This window comes from Equus caballus, chromosome 6, assembly GCF_041296265.1.
Source record: "Equus caballus isolate H_3958 breed thoroughbred chromosome 6, TB-T2T, whole genome shotgun sequence".
NCBI classification, from domain to species: Eukaryota; Metazoa; Chordata; class Mammalia; order Perissodactyla; family Equidae; genus Equus; species Equus caballus.
The window spans coordinates 19,799,789-19,823,169 of record NC_091689.1 but is presented as its reverse complement, the minus strand read 5'-3'; the positions used below and the strand labels follow the sequence as shown (position 1 = coordinate 19,823,169).

Here is a 23,381-nt window from a genome sequence, read left to right as displayed (position 1 = left end):
AAAAGCGCTAGAAGCAAAGCTGCCTGGGTGTAACCTCTCCTTGCTGTCAGCCCACCAGAGGAAAACACAGGAAACATCCAAAGTGCCAGGCCAGAGCCATCACCACAATACCACCACACCACCACAAGGCAGATCTCAGACAAACTCTGGACAGATGGAACCTAACTGCACGTGGGAATCTGAAGGGCCTGTGGAGGTTTTGAAGCACACACACGCCTAAAGCTCACCACCCAGAGTTTCACTGCAGAGGTACTTCTTCTAAGTTTCATAGATGATTCTAGCAACTCCCTAGGTTAGAAACCACCATTCTAGAGACTGACAAATTCAGAAGAAAAAACACGTACAACTCGTTAATAGTACTTGGCCTACCAGTGGAGTTTTGGCTTCATTACTCACAACACCTGCACTCCCACATTCTGAACAGACTACTGAAAGAAACCTCTTCACAGGAATGAACAATTGAATACAGTCTCTATAAAGACCAGGTATAAATTACTCTATTCATAAGGCACAACTTTAAGGAAAAAGAATTTAGATGTTCCACACTCAGGATCCTGCCAATCTGGCTGGTGCAATACGTCTAGGCAATGGCCTCTGTCTTTGGAGACGCCCAATTCTTCCATTTCTAAAGCACCTCTTAAAAAAAATTACAAGGTATGTTTATACGAACGCTATGATTTAACCAACTTAGAGTAAATGCTCAAGTAAATGTTTATATTACGAACAACAAGAATTCCCTTATGTAACAGAAAATCAACGAACCCAAAACAGGGAGCAGCTATCAAAGAAAGAAGCAACATGGAAATAAGGATTATTCGTCTAAGACAAGACACACATCTATAAAACTATACGTTAAGTAAATGACTGCTGCATAATTATTTTTTGTTCTACCCCCTAAAATAGCCCTAGTACTGATGAGACAGGTTTTACTAAAGCCTCCCTCTGGCTGGGGACACTCTTGGCAGATGGCCTTATACAGAAACCCTGTGTCATGGACACCTGCAAGAACTTCGGTGCTGCTCCAGTAGCTAAGGCACTTCAGGAAGCTCTGGCTGTCAAAGTGTAAGGCTGCCTGGGGACAAGGAATATGGATAACGAAGATTTTCCAAAGTTAACTAGTACCATTTTGAATCCTTCACACTCAATCTCTATGCTAGAATTGCCTTCCTCTGCTCCAAATCAGGGACTGTAGAGAGGTACACTGAGAAATGGTTCAGAAAACAAATGTTCAGGACATTCAGTATGCAGTTAACATCAAAGAGCAGTTTTTTAAAAATCGAGTATTAAAACATTTTTAAAGTGATTTCCCTATCCTCCTCCTCCTCTGTTATTACTTTTTTCACATGAAAGCTCACCTCGCCCTCTTGAAGAACTTCGACCTCTAGGAGCCCCCACCACTGTTCCTCCTCCTCCTCGTCCTGTCAGTCTCAGGACAGCAGCACTATTTACAGACATGGAAAAGTTTCTCTGCCAAGAAAAAAGAAAAAAATGGATAAAACAGACAAAACGGCATGTTGCTTCTCCCCACATCCCAAGACTACATAAAATGGCATCTAGTTACTAATAGCAATGGGAAATCATAACTATAGACATACTAAGATGATCCAAAACCTGATTTTAGCCAAAAATCTCAAATTAACATTTCAGATCAACAAACACCGACAACCAACGCCTTATACTATGTTAGGTTTTGTGAAGAAATATTAAACAAACAAACTCTAAATGTTGTATGTATCCGGAAGCAGAAAGGGTAAATATGCATCATAACAGAGAAAACTTGGTAAAAGAGATCTGCTTTGAAAGGGTCCTTTAACTAGTGAAAAGTGGAAATAAGAGAGAGTCACAAAAAGGTCTGAATCAAGAGGAGCACGATAAACAGAAAAAACAATCATTTGTGCTTCATTCTGCTCACCAATGTGAATTAGCAACTTCGTGTAGTATTTGTTCATGACAGGAATCAGAAATCAGAAATGATGGGGAAGAGCCAAATAAGAATCTACATAAGACCCACCATCTTAATGGAACAGGGGAAGGAATGCTTGGAAAAAAACACCACCCCAATCACTCAGTCATTAGCCTGCACTTGTACCCACAGTCAATCTGGAATAGGATCAAGAACAAGATAGTAGTGGGTGGGCATCCTTCAAACACGAAAAGGAAGACTCGGAGGCCTGGGAGCCAAAAGTATGTTTAGTCACACTTCTGGATAAATGGAATATATAGGGCTTAGGAAACAGTAAAGCAAGAAGCAATTACAAAAATCTTGAAAAATGATCCATAAAGTAGAAAACTCCTGGATATTTGAAGGAGAACTTCACAAGACGGTTTTAAACTCACAAAACTTGGAATATATCTTTACCTGAATACTTTCTAGACACTTAGATCCTAACAGACATTTGTGCAAAAGCGCAGAGAGGTGTGGTACAACACCTCTGTACAGGAAAATACAACTGGGGCCTGGCTGTAGCCAAGGGCCCTCCCGGCAGAAGGGCAAGAAGTGAGGCTTAAGAATTGGACTGAAAAGAATCCTGCATTTTTAACCAATATTTTACATACAAATTGTTTTCCACTGTAAAGTCCTGATTTGCTGTTTTGACCCAAAATCACCTGAAATGTGATGTCTATATCTCTTCTGAAGAAATTAACAACCAACTGGTTAAAAATTTCTACTTTCATTATTGAATTTCTTGTTTTAATATATTGGTTCATTTTCTCATTAACTGTCTCATTACCTGTCTTTTCACAATTTTATTCAATACAATTTATTCAGGTAAATTTTAGAAATTTATCAATGTAAATAAGTTTTCTTTAAGTTTTATAGGTGTATAATCATATAATCAAATAACTTCAAAACTGAAAACTTAGGATGTAATTGATTAACTAAAAATTAGAGGAAGATACCCAACTTGAAAACATTTATTTCAAACTATATTTTAATAAAACAATAAAAAACTGGTTGAAATAAATGCATTAACTAACCTTTTGTCAAAGAATACCCAGTGGAGTTATTGAAAAATGACTCTAAAAACACAATTAAGCAAGACTGAAGTCCAAAAATCTAGATTAATATATTCTAACATTGGAAAAACACAGGTAAGGGCTAATTGCATTATGTGTATGCCAGGATCCCATGTATTGAACACCTCACTACCAAACTATCACACGGGTGAAACTCAAAGGCACCCAGCTATAGGTTTTTCACTGGTAGTATAAAGAAATAGAACTGATTTTTGTGTGTTGATCCTGTACCCTACAACCGTGTTGAATTCATTTATTAGTGCTAATGGTTTTGTTGTGGATTCTTTAGGATTTTTTATATGTAAGCTGTTATCTACAAATAGAGACAGTTTTACTTCTTCCCTTCCAATTGGATGTCTTTTATTTCTTCTTCTCACCTAACTGCTCTGGCCAGAACTTCCAACACAATATTGGATATCAGTAGTGGAAGTAGGCATCCTTGTCTTGTTCCCGATCTTAGGAGAAAAGCTTTCAGTCTTTCACCATCGAGTATGTTATTAGCTGTGGGTTTTCATAAATGCCCTTAATCATACTGATGAAGTTCCTTTCTATTTCTAGTTCACTGAGCGTTTTAACACAAGAGGGTACTGAATTTTGTCAACTGCTTGTTCTGCGTCAATTGAGATGATCAAGTGGTTTTTTTCCTTTGTTCTATTAATATGGTATATTACACTGATTTTCTTACGTTGCACCATCCTTGCATTCTGGGGATAAATCCCACTTGGTCATGGTGTATAATTCTTTCAATATACTGTTGGATTCAATCTGTACTGGTATATTTTAACAACTAAAGATATACAAACAAAACAGACTACAATAAAACATAATGTTAATAAATAATTATCTCTACACAGTGAGTTTAGGGGTGAGATTTTCTTCTTTATACTCTTCTGTATTTTCTACAATGAATACGAATACCTTTTATAATAAAAAGTATTTTATTTATTTTAAAGAATACATAAAGAAATCGTAAAAGTAACATGAAAGACAATTCAGTAGAATAGGTAAAGGACGTGGGCAAATCAAAAACCATAATAGGCCATAAGCATTTGAAAAGATGCTCAACCTCATTAGTAACTAGTGAAATACAAATCAAAAACAATTATCAAAGCCATCACTTAGGCCAAAATTTAAAAACCAAGAGTTGGAGGGTTGAGTAAAAATGAGACCTCTCATATACTGCTAGTGAGAGTGCAAAACTGGCAAGTCAATACAAAAACTAATGTGGTAATACCCAGTAATGTTTTAAAAAAATGCGAAGAACCAAAACCCAACAATTCCACTTTTATAACATGTTATAAGAATGCTTAGTGCAGTATAATCTGTAATAGTAAAAAGTGAAAACTTAAATATCCAACCAGAAGAGACTGGAAAAAAAACTGTAGATTTTCTCACATATGGAATACTACACAGCAGAGATGAACAAATTAAAGCTATGTGTATCAACACAGATAAACCTAAAAATCATTATTAAAAGAAAAAAGCAAGCTGCAGAATAAAAACTATGCCACATAATAAAAGCATGCTATCTTCAACACAAAATTTATTGCCCTATAAAATAAGACATTTTGGCATACCAATACACAAACATGTAATGAAAATATTAAGACATGAAAGAGAAAAGTAATCCAATTGATAGTAAGGAAAGGAAGAAAGGGGTACACGCCAGGCAGTGTCAACTGTATGAGAAATCTCATTTCTTAAAACAAAAAAAGACACACAAATATATCATAATTGTAAGATTTGATATATCTGAATAGTAAATATACTGGTGTTTATAATACTATTTTCTATACTTGTCTATTTAAAATAATTCATAATAAAAATATTTTTAAGAAAAATTAAACCAAAATACAGCCAGATAACAGTTTTTTTGAAAAAGAAATTTGTCAATTTTGTGGGTAATCACTAGAGACAGGATCCTTTCTTTCCTGTGTACTCTTCACAGCAATAAACACCTTCTGGTTAATGAAAATATCTGCTGATAACCATAGATGATAGTGGATTTCATGAATAAATACAGAAGTAGTCTGATTTAGAAGAAACTATAAACAAATAAAAATTGCTTACGAAAATGTGCTGAAAATCATCAAGGGTTAATATCACCCCTTTCTTAGAACTTAACATAATTCTAATAGTTTGTTTTTTTTTTTGAGGAAGACTAGCCCTGAGCTAACATCTGCTGCCAATCCTCCTCTTTTTGCTGAGGAAGATTGGCCCTGACCTAACATCCATGCCCACCTTCCTCTATTTTATATGTGAACGCCTGCCACAGCATGGCATGATAAGTGGTGCATATGTCCATGCCCTGGATCCGAAACAGCAAACCTCAGGCTGCTGAAGCAGAGTCCATGAGCTTAACTGTTGCACCACCCAGCAGAGTTCTTTTAATAAACTTTTCTTTCTTCATAGAGTGACTTCCTCATGCAAAATACGGTAAGTGTAGAGGAAACATCCAGAGTTGTCAGAAAAAGTAATGATGAAAACAGATAGTGGTGACAGTTATACAACTCTGTGAATATACTAAAAAACAGTGAATTGCATGCTTTAAAAGCGTAAATTTTATGGCATGTGAATTACGTCTCAATAAAGTTGTTTTTTAAAAAAAAAATAGTGATGATGATTCTCCAAAGTGACATTCCAGCATTCCGACAAAGCTCTTATTTTTCCATTTTAATACAATCACAATTTATTATTTATCTTTGGACATAGTGAACCAGAAAAGGACAACACAAAATCTGCTACTTTCCAGCCCAAAAATCTAACTTTCTCACACTATCATAAAAACAACTGGTGACAGAAGAGCACATTCTTAACCACATCTTCAGCTCAAGCTCTACATCATCCTTTAGTGGCAGAACGCATTGGTGAGAATTCAGGTCGCCAACTACTTCTGAAAAGACCCCCTTCCCCCAAAATAACTCTTTCTCTCCAGTCAAATAAGTTACAAGGGATGGTTCACATAGTCCTTAAGGACCCAGACACGTTCATCACTACATAACACTCAACAGTTTCAGATCTAAAGCAGAGTCGAATCAGCTGAGAGAGAGGCATCCACATAGTAAGAAAGAGAAGAAAGCAGACCTGTGGGGATACAGAATACTCCTTAGGGCCTACGTATTGGGGCCTACGTAGGAATAGCTTTCCATTTTCATGCCTCAGTGGGAAGGAACAAGGGTTTGACCTGGGGCTCAAAGCTAGGCACAAACCTGTTCTTCTTCTGTAAAGGGTACAAGAGCCAACGGTGGCAGGGGCTCCTCCTGTAGGATAGGCAGAAATTCTTTATCGAGAAGATCTGAAGGTATCTGTGTGACCAAACACAAGACCATCAGATTGATGCTATCCCTCCAATTACAAGAAGAGAAACACTCTTCTGTCTATCTGATGCTGATTATCATAAATACGTTATAAATATGTAGCTTATTCAGCCAATTAACTTCAGTGGTACTTACACATTCTGAGAGGGTCAAATAACAACCACCCCAGTCACCCTCCCTGTCCTCACATCAGACTACCATTTTCGGATCTGATACATAGCACTAACTCTGGTATTCTACAGGGCACAGTCGAAGAGTAAAGATCACCACATTTAACTCTACATAGAGGTGGTGAGGAGAGTTTTATAAGAAATTTTATCTGTCCTTCATTAAAATCTGAGATTCTGAATCCATTAATAAAATTAAAGAGTATATTTAAAAAATAGAAAATATTTCTCACTAGTCACATAATAAAAGCATACTTTACACTGTTTGAGTTTTAATCATTTATAAGTGACACAAATATAACATCACATTTAACATCCTCACTCCACTAAAATTTTTATATTTAACTCAAAAAGGGAAAGAACAAGAGAAGCAGCAACTCTTCTCACTCCTCACTCCTAGGTAGAAAGAATGAGAGGTGCGATAAAGAAAGGAGAAATTCTTCCTGTCTCAGCCATCAAGCTGGGATAGAGAGACATGAAAGAGGTAGAGAGGAAATTAGCTGACAAAGTATTAAGCGCTGACTATTCTGTTTCCATGAAGCTTTCTACTCCTGTAATGAAATCTCAGGTCTTCTCTAAAATATACAGAGTACACTATACTTAGAAAAGCCTCTCTTAACTACTGCAGGTTTCAAAGCAGGAAAAAAGGTAAGATAGAGAGAAAAACCATGGGTAGTTCATATACCAATACATCACTGCACATACCCTGAAATCTTATTCATAATTCTGAACTCGTTCCTACTTTCTTACCTTGTTGTCTTTAAGGAAAAGTGCTAACATTTCTTCTCTGCCATAACGATAGTCTGCTAATTTATACTTCGGCAATGCGGGAGACAGAGGAGGGGATGTAATGCTCCCACCACTGGACAGAGCTCGGAGCCTAGAACAGGAAAGAGACAGAATATAAAAATGTAGCGTCAAATATTGTGGCACTATGGACTTTCTATTTTTATATAATATACTATAAAAATCTTCACTTTAGTTCTTTAAAAGAACAGAAAGAGGGGGTGGCCCGGTGGCACAGCGGTTAAGAGCACACGTTCCACTTTGGCGGCCCGGGGTTCGCTGGTTCGGATCCTGGGTGTGGACATGGCACCACTTGGCAAGCCATGCTGTGGTAAGCATCCCACATATAAAGTAGAGGAAGATGGGCATGGATGTTAGCTCAGGGACAGTCTTCCTCAACAAAAAGAGGAGGATTGGCAGCAGTTAGCTCAGAGCTAATCCTGCTCAAAAAAAACCCCAGAAAAATCCCATTATTTCAAAGTATCAAAGATTTTAGCTTTAATACAACATGCTGTCACAGCACGAGAACAGCTTATTGAGAAATAACTAGACAACCAAGTCGCAATTCTTTAACTTAAAAGGTATCATGGCATGTCCCTGAGAAGCTTGGAAGGTGAGGAGGGGACGCTTTTTTCAAAATTATAAAAGTAACGTGATTAAAACAAAAGTGAGCTATCACCTTACACCCATTAGATTAATAAAAATTAATAAATCTGACTTTACCAGCTGTTAGTAAGGAAGTAAAACAATTCTCAAATAGCATTTGTAGGATTATAAATTGGAACGACCACTTCAAAGAATGACTTGGTAAGATTTAATAAAATATTTAACAAAGTACGCTATACAAATGAAAAAGAAAAATACATGGGCCGGCCCGGTGGCACAGCGGTTAAGTGCACACGTTCTACTTTGGCGGCCCGGGATTCCCCAGTTTGGATCCCGGGTGCATACATGGCACCACTTGGCACGCCATGCTGTGGTAGGCATCCCACATACAGAGTAAAGGAAGATGGGCACAGATGTTAGCTCAGGGCCAGTCTTCCTCAGCAAAAAGAGGAGGATTGGCAGCAGTTAGCTCAGGGCTAATCTTCCTCAAAAAAAAAGAAAAGAAAAAGAAGAAAAAGAAAAATACAGAAGCTTATAAAAAGATACTTTTATATAATACATATAAACCTTCAAATAGGTTTATACTGTTTAAGAACACATAAAAAAACATAGTAAAAGCATAGAAACAAACATGAATTGGCAAATACAAAATTCAGGATAAGTTTGTATCTGCAAAGGGAAGGAGAGTATAAAGGGTGCTTTTATTATTCCTACAATGTTTTTTGCAGCTTGGTGCTGCATACATGGATGTTCATTACAATTTATACTTTTATATGCCTGCAATATTTCATAATCCATTTAATGAAAGCAATTAATGATCAGTTTAGAGAATCAGAAAATGTAGTCAAGAGTGAAGTACAAACAGAAAAAATACAAAAGCTGTATTTACTGCTAAGAAGAAAAAAACATATATATACTCTAAGCTGGTAATAGCAGTTCTCTCTAACAAATGGAACTGGGGAACTTCTTGTTTAATTTTATAAGATGTTTTTATTAAAAAAAGATGGGGGTGGGGACCTCAGCAAAAAATGGCAAGAGTAAGATCCTACTGCAACACTGTGTTCAACAGCAAGTGGGAAAACTACTTTCGGGAGTAGTTGATATCTGCGGGCTGCCCGAAGTCTATAAGTAAGAGATACGAAGGGTAAAAGGGACCACGGTGCTTTAATGCAGCAGTTCTGCCCAAAGGAAAATTCCACAGAAGCATTAAACTATACCCCCCAAATTGCTAAGTTTTACTCACAAAAGCAAAAAAGAGGGGAATGATCTACTAATCACACATTAAAAAATAAAAAGGCCAAGCACAGTAAATACTTGCATAGTATTCAAAAATGGCAGAAAAAATAGTATATGCATAATAAATATAAAAATGTGTTTACATGAAGAAAGTAATACAAAAAAAATATGTATTAGTAAAGTGAGGCTGCAGGGGTTTTTTTCAATGTTTCTACCTACTGTCTCCACTTATTTCTTTTTAACATTACACACATTTTGAACATAAATAAAAGTACCAAGAACATAACGAACTCCAGTGTACCAAACACCCAGCCTCCAACCCAATAATCCATGGCCAACCCTGCTCCTGCTACCGCCCCATCAAACCCTCCACTTATATTATTTTGAAGGAAATCTTTGGCATTGAAGATTTTTTGAAAGTAATTATTTTATCTTTGAAGTAAAGTTATTTCATCTGTAAAAATTTCAAAATGTTATCTCTAAAGGATAAGGATTTTTTTTAAGTCTGGATTTCGCTGATTTTCTCTGTGATACAGTTTAACACGTCTCTCAGTTCTCTGCATTTCTCATAAATTGGTGACTGGATGTCAAGACCTGATCAGATTTGGCAAGATTTCCACGTGGTGATGCGTATCCACCAGAAGGCACAGACTGCCCGGTTGATTTTATGAGGCTGGCAGTCCCTGAAGACCGATGTTTAGATCCCCAAGTTCACTATGGTTTCAGGGTGACTTTATTCTATCATCCCTTCTTTATTTATTAGCTGGATTATTTCTACAAAGAGAAACTTCCCTCTTATAATATTTGGTATTGTTACCCAATAGTGTAGTTCATATAGGAAAGGAAAGAAAAAAGTCTTTATTCTTTCTTATTTATCAGTTTTCAAAATAATGACTTGCATCCTCCAACGGTAACAAATTATTTTTCATTAGTGTATTTCAATTCACTGCAATTATTCTTCACAATGCTCAAACTGTCTCATCTTCGAACAGTGAGAGACTCTTCAGGTTGACTCCTGGGTCCTTTTGACACAACCCTAGTAGTCTTTAACAGCTTCTTTTCTATCTGGTATGTCAAAATGTTCCAGGCTCAGCTTGTATTATTTCTTGCCTCAGACCCAGAAGCAACCATTTCTCCAGGGAGCCTGAGTCTCTTTAGTATATATAAAGACCACAATCTTTGTATATACACAATCTTTAGTATATATAAAGACCACGGTGCTAGGTGTGCTCATTGCTACTGGGTTGGTCTTTTGTCTTCTTTCCAATTATTCTCAGACTTAGAGGTCATTTAGTCCAACTCCTATAAAACAAGTTAAAAACTACGTAAGAAAACAACATGCCCACAAAGGAGCAATCCTTCTACCACTGAAGGACCTTCCAAGAAACTGCTTTCCACCAAATTCATGTAAAGTTGGACTCTTTCCAACTTTTTCTTTGAAAAAGTGGAACTAATATCCACTGAGAACCAAGACTTGGAATTTTACATACACATTACTTCATTTAATCTCATTTAAGCTTCACAACAACTCCAATAAAACAGATGAGAAAAATGAAACCGAGGGTTAAACAACTTGCCCACAGTCACAGCCAGCAGAACAAAGATTCAAACCTGGATTTTTACGACTAAAAAGACCAAGATCTTTCCAACAATGAGGTCTCAACTTTTTATTTAAAATGGCCAATGATTATTCTGCCAAACATTAGTTGTAAAATATACGTACATATTTTTACAAATTATTTTAAGATATTTTTCTTATACTGACCCAACATGCTCCCCAATAGTTTCTACCACTAGAGGGCTCATCTAAGCCCTCTTTCAAGTGAACATCATTCCAGTATCGGCAAATAGAAACCAGAGACTTTAGCCTCCTCACGGCTCAACATCCCTACTTTCTTCCTCCGTTCCTCACGAGTTTCAAATCCACTCACCATTCTGGGTCCCTTCCAGTGAACCCTCCTCAAAGGCTTTCCAATGTTAGGGACAGAACACTTCTTACAGGCACCAAACCTATTAAGAGTAACATGACCAGAGTGCATTTTCAAGAGGTTCCTCCAGCTACTGTAAAGAGAACAGGCCAAGGCAAGCTGAGAGTAATTCAAACTAAGAGAAGACGGCAGCCTGAATTAGGATAGTGGTTGTGCTCTACTCAATAATCAACAAATCCTATTCCAAGTCCCTCTTCACCTACAGATATTTGGGTAATAGCCCTCCCTAAAAGCCCACCACTGATTTTTACCGCCTCTAAGATCTCACTCCATACAACCGTCTCTCACAGAAACTCAATCCCTATTTGCTTTCCTCTCAAGTCTCTAAATACTGTATCTAAGAGTGGTTTAAAACTCCTTTGATGCAGCATCCTCCTCCAGCTATGTGCAGTGCTCATCTTTCCTCTTCATTTCAGAAATGTCTCCATGTCCTCACTTCCCAGTCACTCCAAAAGCCAATGCAACCTGGCTTCTCCCCTACTGCTCCTCTGGTCTAGCAAAGTTCATCAATAAGCACAACACTACATCCAAGGGAAAATTGTCTATTCTTATTCCTTCATCTTCCTGGCCACACTGAGATCTGTTTAACACAGAAGGCCCAGTGGGGCTTCTAAAACCCCACGATAGCCCAAAATCTTCACTTGTTAACTACTGTCCAAAATCCAAACTTCAGCTTATAAAAGCAATTTAGAATGTCAATGTAGACATATGAAGGTGTGGGAATCAAACAGTACTTCTGTGTAAGCTCATGATTCTCAATTCCATATTGACCTCTCCCCTAAAGAGTCAAGCTTTCATACAATGCCAAAAACCCTACTCATCAGCTTATTCATCCCAACCCCCTTCATCACCTGTACAGTCATGCATCACTTAATGACAGGATATGTCCTGAGAAATGTGTTAGGGGATTTCCTCGTTGTGCGAACATCAGAGTGTACTTACACAAACCTAGATGGTTGAACCTACTACACACCTAGGCTATATGGTACTAATCTCATGGGACCACTGTTGTACATGCAGCCCATTATTGACCGAAACGTCGTTATACAGCACATGACTGTATTCCCAAAGGCAGGTGAGGATACCATCATCTACTCAGCCACTGGATTAAGAGTCTAGGAATCATCCTTTACTCCTCACTTTCTACCATCTGCCATACCCAATTACTATGTCCCACCAGTGTTAAATTCTAAATCTCTCAAGCCATGCCCTGATCGACTATTTCCTACCTGTACTGCTGCAACAGCATCCTAAAGGATCTAACTAGTCATAGTCCATCCTCCACACTACAAGTTGTTCATTTCAAATGCAAATCTGAATAAAATGCTCCCTTGTTAACAATTCTTCACTGGCATACCATAATCAAATAAAATCAAAGCTTCTTAACATAGAAGGGCCATCTCCAAGCTCATCTCTCCCACACTTCACATTACAGTAAAGGCAAACCTCTTGGAGTCCCTCTCTTAAACCTGCAGTTTCTTGCCCCCTTGTCTTTACACATGCCCTTTCTGCTGTTAGGAATATTTTTTCTAAGCATTTTCACCGGCAGGGATGGCGGGACTGCTGGGGAGAAGAGAGGTTAAGTGCAAAGGATGAGATGGAAGAGAAGAGAGACAAAATGAGGGAGATGGGAGACCAGAAAGCGAGCAAAAGGGAGAAAAGGAGAGAGATCTAGATTCTCGGGGCCTTGGCTAGACACAAGTACCTGCCTAGCCTTCATAGGACTAACTGCCGAGTGGAAGAAAAAGCTCATCAACTCAATAGTCATACAAATGGACATATAGCTATCGAAGGATTCTGGAGAAAACTTGATCCAATCTACATTTTAAGATTACTCTGGCTGCTGTGGGGAGAATAATTAGAAGGAAAGTTAAGAATGGAAGCCAGGAAACATCAGGAGGCCACTGCTCCAACAGTTTATGTCAGAGACAGTCATGGCTTACACTAGGGTAGCGGCAATGAAAATGGAGAGAAATGAACATATTCAAGAGATTTTGGAGATGAAATTGATACAACATTGTGATGGATTATGCAGGGACAGAGAAGTAAAAGAAAATATCTCAGATAACTCCTAGACTTTTGGCTTGAGTGAACGGGCACACTGTGATATTAAGATGAAATAAAAAGGGCAAAACTCATGAGCTCAGTTTTGGAAAAGTATGAAGGATAAGAAACCTACAGGCATCAAATAAGCAGCTGAATATCCTTTATTTGCATTATACTTCCTTTACAGCACTGACATTATAGTGAAATTATTTAGTGTCAGCTTCTCCACTAAATAATTCAAAAGTAGGTACCATGTCCTTTTCTTCTTGTTGCCTAATGGCATCTAACTCAAGACACAAAACATACGAGGCACTTGATAAAATGTTTTCTAAATGAATCTTAATATTCTCTTCTAAAATACACCCTTGGATAACACCTAATTTACTATCCCTTCAGATCACATAGACATCTTTTACTCTTTCTGAAAACTGGGACTATTAATGCATTCCCTCCTCCAGAACATCTCTCATTTTCCCCACAACTCCATAAAGATTATGGCTAGTAACCTAACCATCTCAGATTTGCATTCTCTTGCCCCGATTTCCCTCCCATAAGGTTTGAATGCCTTCATTCAACATTTACTAAATGCCTACGTGCAGCACACTAAGTTAAACATCAGGCTCACCAAAACTGAGAAATACAGTGCCTTTCTTAATGCAATTGGTTCTTTTCTGAGTAAGGTAAACACATAAAGAGACACACCACAAAGTCATGACTACTTTACCATAGGTATATGCAAAGTGCTTCAGGAGAAAGAGAAGTGCCTCACCCTTTTTTGAAAGGAGAGACCTGGGAAAACTTCCTAAGGCCACTGAGACGAAACAGAGGAAGCTCCAAAGGAGGTTCCTTGGCTCCTGCCCCACAAAGCCAGGTAACTGGCTGCAATTATTCCCCTATAATAAATTCCTTTATTATCTAGATTTTTCTAAAATTTTTGATCCTCAAAATGAAAAAAATAAATAAAACAAGTATAATGAATTTGTTTTGTTTTTAAAATGTCTTGAGGTATACATACAAACATCTGCAAAGAAAAAAGAATAGGGGGAAACAAACAAAAAGTTAGCAGTGGTTCTTTGGGTAGCACAACTAAGTGTAACTTAGATCTTTTCTTTTTATACTGTTGTTTCCTCCAAGGTTTTCTGGAATGAGCTTGACTTATTTTGTTACTGGGACTACCAACAAAAAATTCTAAAAAAGCTAAATCTACCAGATTTAGAACTAAAAAAAATTTTTTCTTAAGGTAGCACTGAAGTGGAAAGGGGGAGAGCCAAGATGGCGCCGTGAGTAGTCCTCTTTGTCTCTCGCCCTTCGAGTCTACAATTATTTGGACACTTATCGCTTGACAAAGGATATCCAGACAGCATCTCAGGACGTCTGAGACACCCACGCGACTATACATCGGAAGGCGGATGGACTTTCCTCCGGGAGGATGTGGAAATAGGTGAAAACTCTCCGACCCCGACGGGCAGCCTAGTACCCGCAAGCGGCTTTCTTCCAACGGACGCCCCCAGAGGATCCACACACATCTAGGGCAGGAGCGAGAACACAACAGAGGAGCGACGGTGGAAACAGGTGACCAGAACCCTACCTAAACCCCCCGCAATTACTCCTAAACGCAGAGGGAAACTTTGGAGTTGCACACCTGAGCCCGCGGGGAGAGTCTCTCCCCGCCATTGGCGGGGAGACCCAGCCTGGTGCTCGAGGCGCCCGGAGGGTCCCAGAGAGAGACACGGAGGGCACGGAGGTCTCCCAGCTGCCGTTGCCCGCCCCGTGGGACTAGGGATTGCCGGAGATCTCGGAGAGGACCGGGGCTGGGGGAACTTTCAAAGGCCGGTTCGGCGACCCGGAGGGGAAGCGCCGGAGCTCCGCCCGGGCAGCAGACAAAACTCTCTGTGTGCCGTTAGCAGAGGGGCCACGCTGAGCACTCACGGCTCCGGGAGAGGCCCGGAGAGAATCCCAGAGGGCGGGGCGACCCCCAGCTGCCGTTGCCCGCCCCGTGGGGCTAGGGATTGCCAGAGATCTCAGAGAGGACCGGGGCGGGGGAACTTTCAAAGGCCGGTTCGGCGACCCGGAGGGGAAGCGCCGGAGCTCCGCCAGGCAGCAGACAAAACTCTCTGTCTGCCATTAGCAGAGGGGCCACGCCCAGCATTCAGGGCTCCGGGAGAGGCCCGGAGAGAATCCCAGAGGGCGGGGCGACCCCCAGCTGCCGTTGCCCACCCCGTGAGGCTAGGGATTGCCGGAGATCTCGGAGAGGACTGGGGCTGGAGAGAGTTCCAGAGACCCAGCTTAGTAGCCTAGGGGGAAACCCTACAGGCTCACAGCAGCCTTAGGGAAAGCCTCTGCACAGCACCAGTAGAAGGCACCCAGCCGCCAGCCACAAGGCTGGAAGACCCCAGGGCAAAAGCAGCATAGCTAGGTGTACTAACCACAGACTGTAGAAGATGCCAATAGCTCTCCTGTGACCCATAGAGGACAAGTGAGATTTGGTGGGTGCCGACAGCAACGGAGCGACAAATATAAGTGATCCCACCCCTGGCCGCTGGAAAAGCCCATAACACCGTTGCAGACCCCAAGGAGAGAGCGCATCTAGGTGGGCAACAACAGTAGGCACCTGCAGCCTGAAGCCCCCCTGTGACGGCCCCCACGGCAGAGGAGGGAATCCAAAGGGCCACTGTGGCTACGAAGAGGGGCCCAGGCCCAGTTAGCAACTACGGACAGGGTTCCTGGTTGGTGAAGTATAAACAGCTGCTCCCCCCACCGCAGCAGCTGAAACAAGTGAAAGGAGCAACTAAACTCTATCTCCATGCGGAGGCACAAATCAACATCATCAAGCAATATGAAAAAATACATTAAATCTCCAGAACAGAAAGAAAGTAACAAATACACAGAAAACAATCCCAAAGAAAATGAGATATATAACCTAAATGATGATGACTTCAAAACAGCCATCATTAGGATTCTCAATGAGTTAAGAGAGAATTCTGACCGACAACTCAACGAGTTCAGGAGCTATGTCACAAAAGAGTTTGATACGATAAAGAAGAACCAAACAGAAATATTGGAAATGAAGAACACAATAGAGGAGATTAAGAAAAATCTAGATGCTCTGAACAGTAGGGCCGATAATATGGAGGAAAGAATTAGCAATTTGGAAGATGGCAATATAGAATTGCTGCAGGCAGAGGAGGAGAGAGAAGCAAGACTTAAAAGAAATGAAGAAACTCTCTGAGAATTATCAGACACAATTAGGAGATGCAACGTAAGGATTATAGGTATACCAGAGGGAGAAGAGAAGGAGAAAGGGGCAGAAAACCTATTCAAAGAAATAATGGCTGAGAACTTCCCAAATCTGGTGAGGGAGATGGATCTTCAGGTGACAGAAGCCAATAGATCTCCAAACTTTATCAATGCAAGAAGACCAACTCCACGGCATATAGTAGTGAAGCTAGCAAAAGTCAACGACAAGGAGAAAATATTAAGGACAGCCAGGCAAAAGAAACTAACCTACCAAGGAACCCCCATCAGGCTATCAGCAGATTTCTCAGCAGAAACTTTACAGGCTAGAAGAGAGTGGAATGATATATTCAAAAATCTGAAGGACAAAAATCTACAGCCGAGAATTCTCTACCCAGCGAAAATATCCTTCAAATACGATGGAGAAATAAAAACTTTCCCAGATAAACAAAAATTAAGGGAGTTCATTGCCACAAAACCTCCTCTTCAGGAAATCCTCAGGAAAACCCTCATTCCTGAAAAATCCAAAAAAGGAAAGGGGCTACAAAACCAAGAGCAGAGGAGATAAGTAGAAGGACAACAACAGAGAGTAGCAGCTCTACATCAGAACAGATTAAACCATGGGATGAGAAACAAAGGAAACTGAAGAAAACCGGAAAACAAGACACAAAATGGTAGTGGTAGGCCCCCACGTCTCAATAATCACTCTAAATGTAAATGGATTGAACTCCCCAATCAAAAGACACAGAGTGGCAGGATGGATCAAAGAACAAGATCCAACAATATGCTGCCTCCAGGAAACACACCTCAGCCCCAAAGACAAACAGAGACTCAGAGTGAAGGGATGGAGAACAATACTCCAAGCTAATAATGAACAAAAGAAAGCAGGTGTCGCTATACTAATATCAGACAAGGTAGATTTCAAAACAAAACAGATAAAGAAAGACAAAGAGGGACAGTATATAATGATAAAAGGGACTCTCCAACAAGAAGACATAACACTTATAAATATATACGCACCCAACACAGGAGCACCAAAATTTGTAAAGCAACTCTTAATAGAACTAAAAGAAGACATCAACAACAATACAATAATAGTAGGGGACCTCAACACACCATTAACACCAATGGACAGAACATCCAGACAGAAAATCAACAAGGAAATAATAGAATTAAATGAAAAATTAGACCAGATGGACTTAATAGATATATATAGAACACTTCATCCAAAAACAGCAGGTTACACATTCTTCTCAAGTGCACATGGAACATTCTCAAGGATTGACCATATTTTGGGAACCAAAGCAAACATCAATAAATACAAGAGAGTTGAAATAATATCAAGCATCTTTTCTGATCATAACGCTATTAAACTAGAAAGCAACTACAAGAAAAAAGCAGAGAAAGGTGCAAAAATGTGGAGACTAAACAACACGCTTCTCAACAAACAATGGATCATTGAAGAAATTAAAGAAGAAATCAAATATTATCTGGAGACAAATGAAAATGAGAACACGACATACCAAATCATTTGGGATGCAGCAAAAGCAGTCCGAAGAGGGAAACTCATCGCAATACAGGCTCACCTCACTAAACAAGAAAAAGCTCACGTAAGCAACCTCAAACGACACCTAACAGAACTAGAAAAAGAAGAACAAACAAGGCCCAGAGTCAGTAGAAGGAGGGAAATAATAAAAATAAGAGCAGAAATAAACGATATTGAAACAAAAAAGACAATAGAAAGGATCAATGAAACAAAGAGTTGGTTCTTCGAAAGAATTAACAAAATTGACAAACCCCTAGCCAGACTCACCAAGAAAAGAAGAGAGAAATCGCAAATTAATAAAATCAGGAATGACAGAGGAGAAATCACAACAGATACCAATGAAATACAAGAGATCATAAGAGAATACTATGAAAAACTATATGCCAACAAATTGAACAACCTGGAAGAAATGGACAAATTCCTAGACTCCTACAATCTCCCCAAACTGAATCAGGAAGAAATGGAGAATCTGAATAGACCAATCACAAGTAAGGAAATAGAAACGGTAATCAAAAACCTCCCCAAAAACAAGAGTCCAGGACCAGACGGCTTCTCTGGAGAATTCTACCAAACATTCAAAGAAGACTTAATACCTATTCTCCTCAAACTGTTCCAGAAAATTGAGAAAGATGGAGAACTCCCTAACACATTCTATGAAGCCAACATCACTCTGATCCCCAAACCTGACAAGGACAACACAAAGAAGGAGAACTACAGGCCGATATCACTGATGAACATAGATGCAAAAATCCTCAACAAAATTTTGGCAAACCGATTACAGCAATACATCAAAAAGATTATACACCATGATCAAGTGGGATTTATACCAGGGACACAGGGATGGTTCAACATCCGCAAGTCAATCAACGTGATACACTACATCAACAAAATGAAAAACAAAAACCACACGATCATCTCAATAGATGCAGAGAAAGCATTCGACAAGATCCAACACCGATTTATGATAAAAACCCTCAGTAAAATGGGTATAGAAGGAAAGTACCTCAACATAATAAAGGCCATATATGATAGACCCACAGCCAACATCATACTCAATGGACAAAAGCTGAAAGCCATCCCTCTGAGGACAGGAACAAGACAAGGGTGCCCACTTTCACCACTCCTATTCAACATAGTACTGGAGGTGCTGGCCAGAGCAATTCGGCAGGAAAAAGAAATAAAAGGAATCCAAATAGGTAACGAAGAAGTAAAACTCTCGTTGTTTGCAGACGACATGATCTTATACATAGAAAACCCCAAAGAATCCACAGAAAAACTATTAGAAATAATCAACAACTACAGCAAAGTAGCAGGGTATAAAATTAACGTGCATAAATCAGTAGCATTTCTATACACTAACAATAAACTAACAGAAAAAGAACTCAAGAACTCTATCCCATTCACAATCGCAAGGAAAAGAATAAAATACCTTGGGATAAACTTAACCAAGGAAGTGAAGGATCTATACAATGAAAACTACAAGACTTTCTTGAAAGAAATAGGCGATGACATAAAGAGATGGAAAAACATTCCTTGTACATGGATTGGAAGAATAAACATAGTTAAAATGTCCATACTACCTAAAGCAATATACAGATTCAATGCTATCCCAATCAGAATCCCAAGAACATTCTTCACAGAAATTGAACAAACAATCCTAAAATTCATATGGGGGAACAAAAGACCGCGAATTGCTAAAGCAGTCCTGAGCAAGAAAAACAAAGCCGGCGGAATCACAATCCCTGATTTCAAAACATACTACAAAGCTACAGTGATCAAAACAGCATGGTACTGGTACAAAAACAGGTCCACAGATCAATGGAACAGAATTGAAAGCCCAGAGATAAAACCACACATCTATGGACAGCTAATCTTCGACAAAGGAGCAGAGGGCCTACAATGGAGAAAAGAAAGTCTCTTCAACAAATGGTGCTGGGAAAACTGGACAGCCACATGCAAAAGATTGAAAATTGACCATTCTTTTTCACCACACACCAAAATAAACTCAAAATGGATCAAAGACCTAAAGATTAGGCCTGAGACAATAAGTCTTTTGGAAGAGAATATAGGCAGTACACTCTTTGACATCAGTTTCAAAAGAATCTTTTCGGACACTGTAACTCCTCAGTTGAGGGAAACAACAGAAAGAATAAACAAATGGGACTTCATCAGACTAAAGAGCTTCTTCAAGGCAAGGGAAAACAGAATTGAAACAAAAAAACAGCTCACTAATTGGGAAAAAATATTTACAAGCCACTTATCCTACAAAGGGTTAATCTCCATAATATACAAAGAACTCACACTGCTTAACAACAAAAAAACAAACAACCCGATCAAAAAATGGGCAGAGGACATGAACAGACATTTCTCAAAAGAAGATATGAATATGGCCAATAGACACATGAAAAGATGTTCATCATCGCTAATCATCAGGGAAATGCAAATCAAAACTACACTAAGATATCACCTTACCCCCGTTAGATTGGCAAAAACATCCAAAACCAAGAACGACAAATGTTGGAGAGGTTGTGGAGAAAGAGGAACCCTCATACACTGTTGGTGGGAATGCAAACTGGTACAGCCACTATGGAAAACAGTATGGAGATTTCTCAAAAAGTTAAAAATAGAAATACCCTATGACCCAGCCATCCCATTACTGGGTATCTATCCTAAGAACCTGATAACAGATATCTCAAGAGTCCGTTGCACCCCTATGTTCATCGCAGCATTATTTACAATAGCCAAGACGTGGAACCAGCCTACATGCCCAGAAACTGATGACTGGATAAAGAAGATGTGGTATATATACACAATGGAATACTACTCAGCCATAAAAAAAGACGAAATTGGCCCATTCACAACAACGTGGATGGACCTCGAGGGCATTATGTTAAGCGAAATAAGTCAGTCAGAGAAAGACGATCTCTATATGACTCCACTCATAGGTGGAAATTAGTATATTGAGAAGGAGATCTGATCGGTGGTTACCAGGGAAAAGGGGGGGTGGGGGGAGGGTACGAAGGGGGAAGTGGTGTACCCACAACATGACTAACAAAAATGTACAACTGAAATCTCACAAGCTTGTAATCTATCATAACATTAATAAAAAAATATATAAATAAAAAAAATGAAAGCAAACTATAAAAAAAAAAAAAAGGTAGTACTGAAGTGTTTTGTCAAGGGTGAATTAAACAGGCAAGGGTGGAAATTAAATTCATATAATCTTTCTGGTAGTCCATCTGTTAATGTATCATCCAAAACCTTAAAAAAGAAACTTTTGACTTAATAATTCCACTTCCTAGAAATTATTCCAAAGTAAATAATCAGCAATACAAACAAAACTGTTCAGGGATGTGCATACATATTTACAACAGCAAAACATTAAAAACAACTTTACTTTCCAACAATTTATTCATTCATTTCACAACTATTTATTGAATCCTACTATGCGCTAACCACTGCAGCTACAGCAGTGAACAAACTATACAAAAATCGAGACCAAAATACCTGCCCTCAATGGGGTGGACAGTCTAGTGGGGACTGGAGAATGGAATATAAATAATAAAGAAAATAAAGGAGTAATATATTTGGCATGTTATGTTTTGATACAGACCATGAAGAAAAAATTAAACAGAAAAGGGAGATAGGGAGTAAAGGGGAGGTGTTATATAGATGGTCGAGAAAGGTCTAAGGTGATGACATCTGAGTAAAGATTATTGTTTCATATCTATAATTGTTTTACTTCTCTATTAAATCTATCACATCCTTTTAAACTGCTTTGGCAATTATGTAATATATTTCTTTATTCTAAATATAGAGATAGGCTAAGACCTAATGATTCCACAGATATACCTTAAAAAGTCCACGCTTAAAGTCATTCCTGGTCTGACTCTACTATAATTTTTAATGCACTCCCATCTGCTATCCCAGGTATAAAGAAATCTCTTCATTTTGCCCATCGTTCATTGATCATTGCGTCATCATAAAAACAACAGTCTTAGTAAACAGAACACAGTATCACTAACGTTTCTGTATGGTTCAGTGACACACTGACTCAATGTAATCACTCTAAGCTTTGATTCTCAAGTGTTGTGGACAGAGCTGCTTATTCCAAGTTTCACAATGACTGTAGTGTTACATGCAGCAAAACACAGCAGCAGTCTCTATTCATACTGCAGCTTTCCAGCTCAGGGCTGAGTTACTTACGGGTCTCACATACTCCCTTTGCCAGAAGGAATACTGATAGCTGGTACAAAAAAGGCAATGTGCCTGCTTACACCTCCCCAGTTTATCAGCATTTCAGATGACTAAGGGAAGGCTCCTAAACTCCAATGCCTGCAGGGTAACAATTAAGTAAAGCTACTGCTTAAGCACGGTCCTGGTAACTGTCCTCTGCCAAAGTCACCTCAATTCAAATTTTGTGTAAAATTCTGGGCTCATCAAACAAAACACCATCAAACAAAACTTCAGAGTACCAATGAAAAGGATGTATAAGACGTTATGGATAGACTGGGTCAATGACACACTGAAATGACTTTGGAACCCAGGGTTTAGGGTAGAGGCCAGCAAACTTTTTTCTGTAAAGGGCCAGAGAATAAATGTTTAAGCTTTTCGCACCGGATGGACTCTGTTGTAACTAACTCAATCTTGCTACCGTAGTGTGAAAGCAGCCAGGTAATATGGAAACGAATGGGTGGCTGTGTTACAGTAAAAGTTTACTTACAGAAACTTTATTTACAGTCCCACAGGCCATAGTTTGTCAACCCACGGTATAAGGCATCAGGAGTTTTTTTTCTTTTGTTTTGGCTAAATTCCTAGTGTTGCCTTTTTGTTACTTCTTACTACAGGGATATTGAAAAAAAAAAACTTCCTTAAATTAGCTGATGATTTTAATCATGTTTTTACAAAGAAAGAGACAAGAGGGTGAGTAAATACAAAAGAGAAGCAGTTACAAAGTCTAGATAAAGGCAGAGAGCTGCACACAAAATGGTTTAGAAAGTGAGCCATATGAATCTAAATCCACCTGATAAAGGAAGTTAGTAAGATGTGAATAAAGATTTAACTATAAGCTGGGGCCGGCCTGGTGGCGCAGCGGTGAAGTGTGCACATTTCACTTCTCGGCGGCCCGGGGTTCGCCAGTTCGGATCCCGGGTGCGGACATGGCACCGCTTGGCAAAAGCCGTGCTGTGGTAGGTGTCCCACATATAAAGCAGAGGAAGATGGGCATGGATGTTAACTCAGGGCCAATCTTCTCCAGCAAAAAGAGGAGGACTGGCAGCAGTTAGCTCAGGGCTAATCTTCCTCAAGAATAAATAAATAAATAAATAAATAAATAAAAAAGATTTAACTACAAGAATGTTCACAAAAAATATTTTTATAGTAATGAAAAACTGAGAACATCCTATATAAGCTACATCTAAAAGACCAGTTAAATAAA

At 39.1% G+C, this 23,381-nt stretch overlaps 1 protein-coding gene across 10 annotated transcripts in view; it reads right to left on the bottom strand.

Annotated features, from left to right (window-relative positions):
• Nucleotides 1-23,381, bottom strand: part of GIGYF2 (GRB10 interacting GYF protein 2) — a 133,245-nt gene that overhangs the window by 82,773 nt on the left and 27,091 nt on the right. For all 10 annotated transcript variants that reach the window (XM_014740389.3, XM_070269477.1, XM_014740390.3 and 7 more), the window contains 3 exons: nucleotides 7,253-7,382; nucleotides 6,228-6,323; nucleotides 1,356-1,467 (listed from right to left, as the gene is read on the bottom strand). In XM_014740389.3, coding sequence (XP_014595875.2) covers nucleotides 1,356-1,467; nucleotides 6,228-6,323; nucleotides 7,253-7,382 — 338 coding nt within the window. The remainder of the gene's footprint in view (nucleotides 1-1,355; nucleotides 1,468-6,227; nucleotides 6,324-7,252; nucleotides 7,383-23,381) is intronic.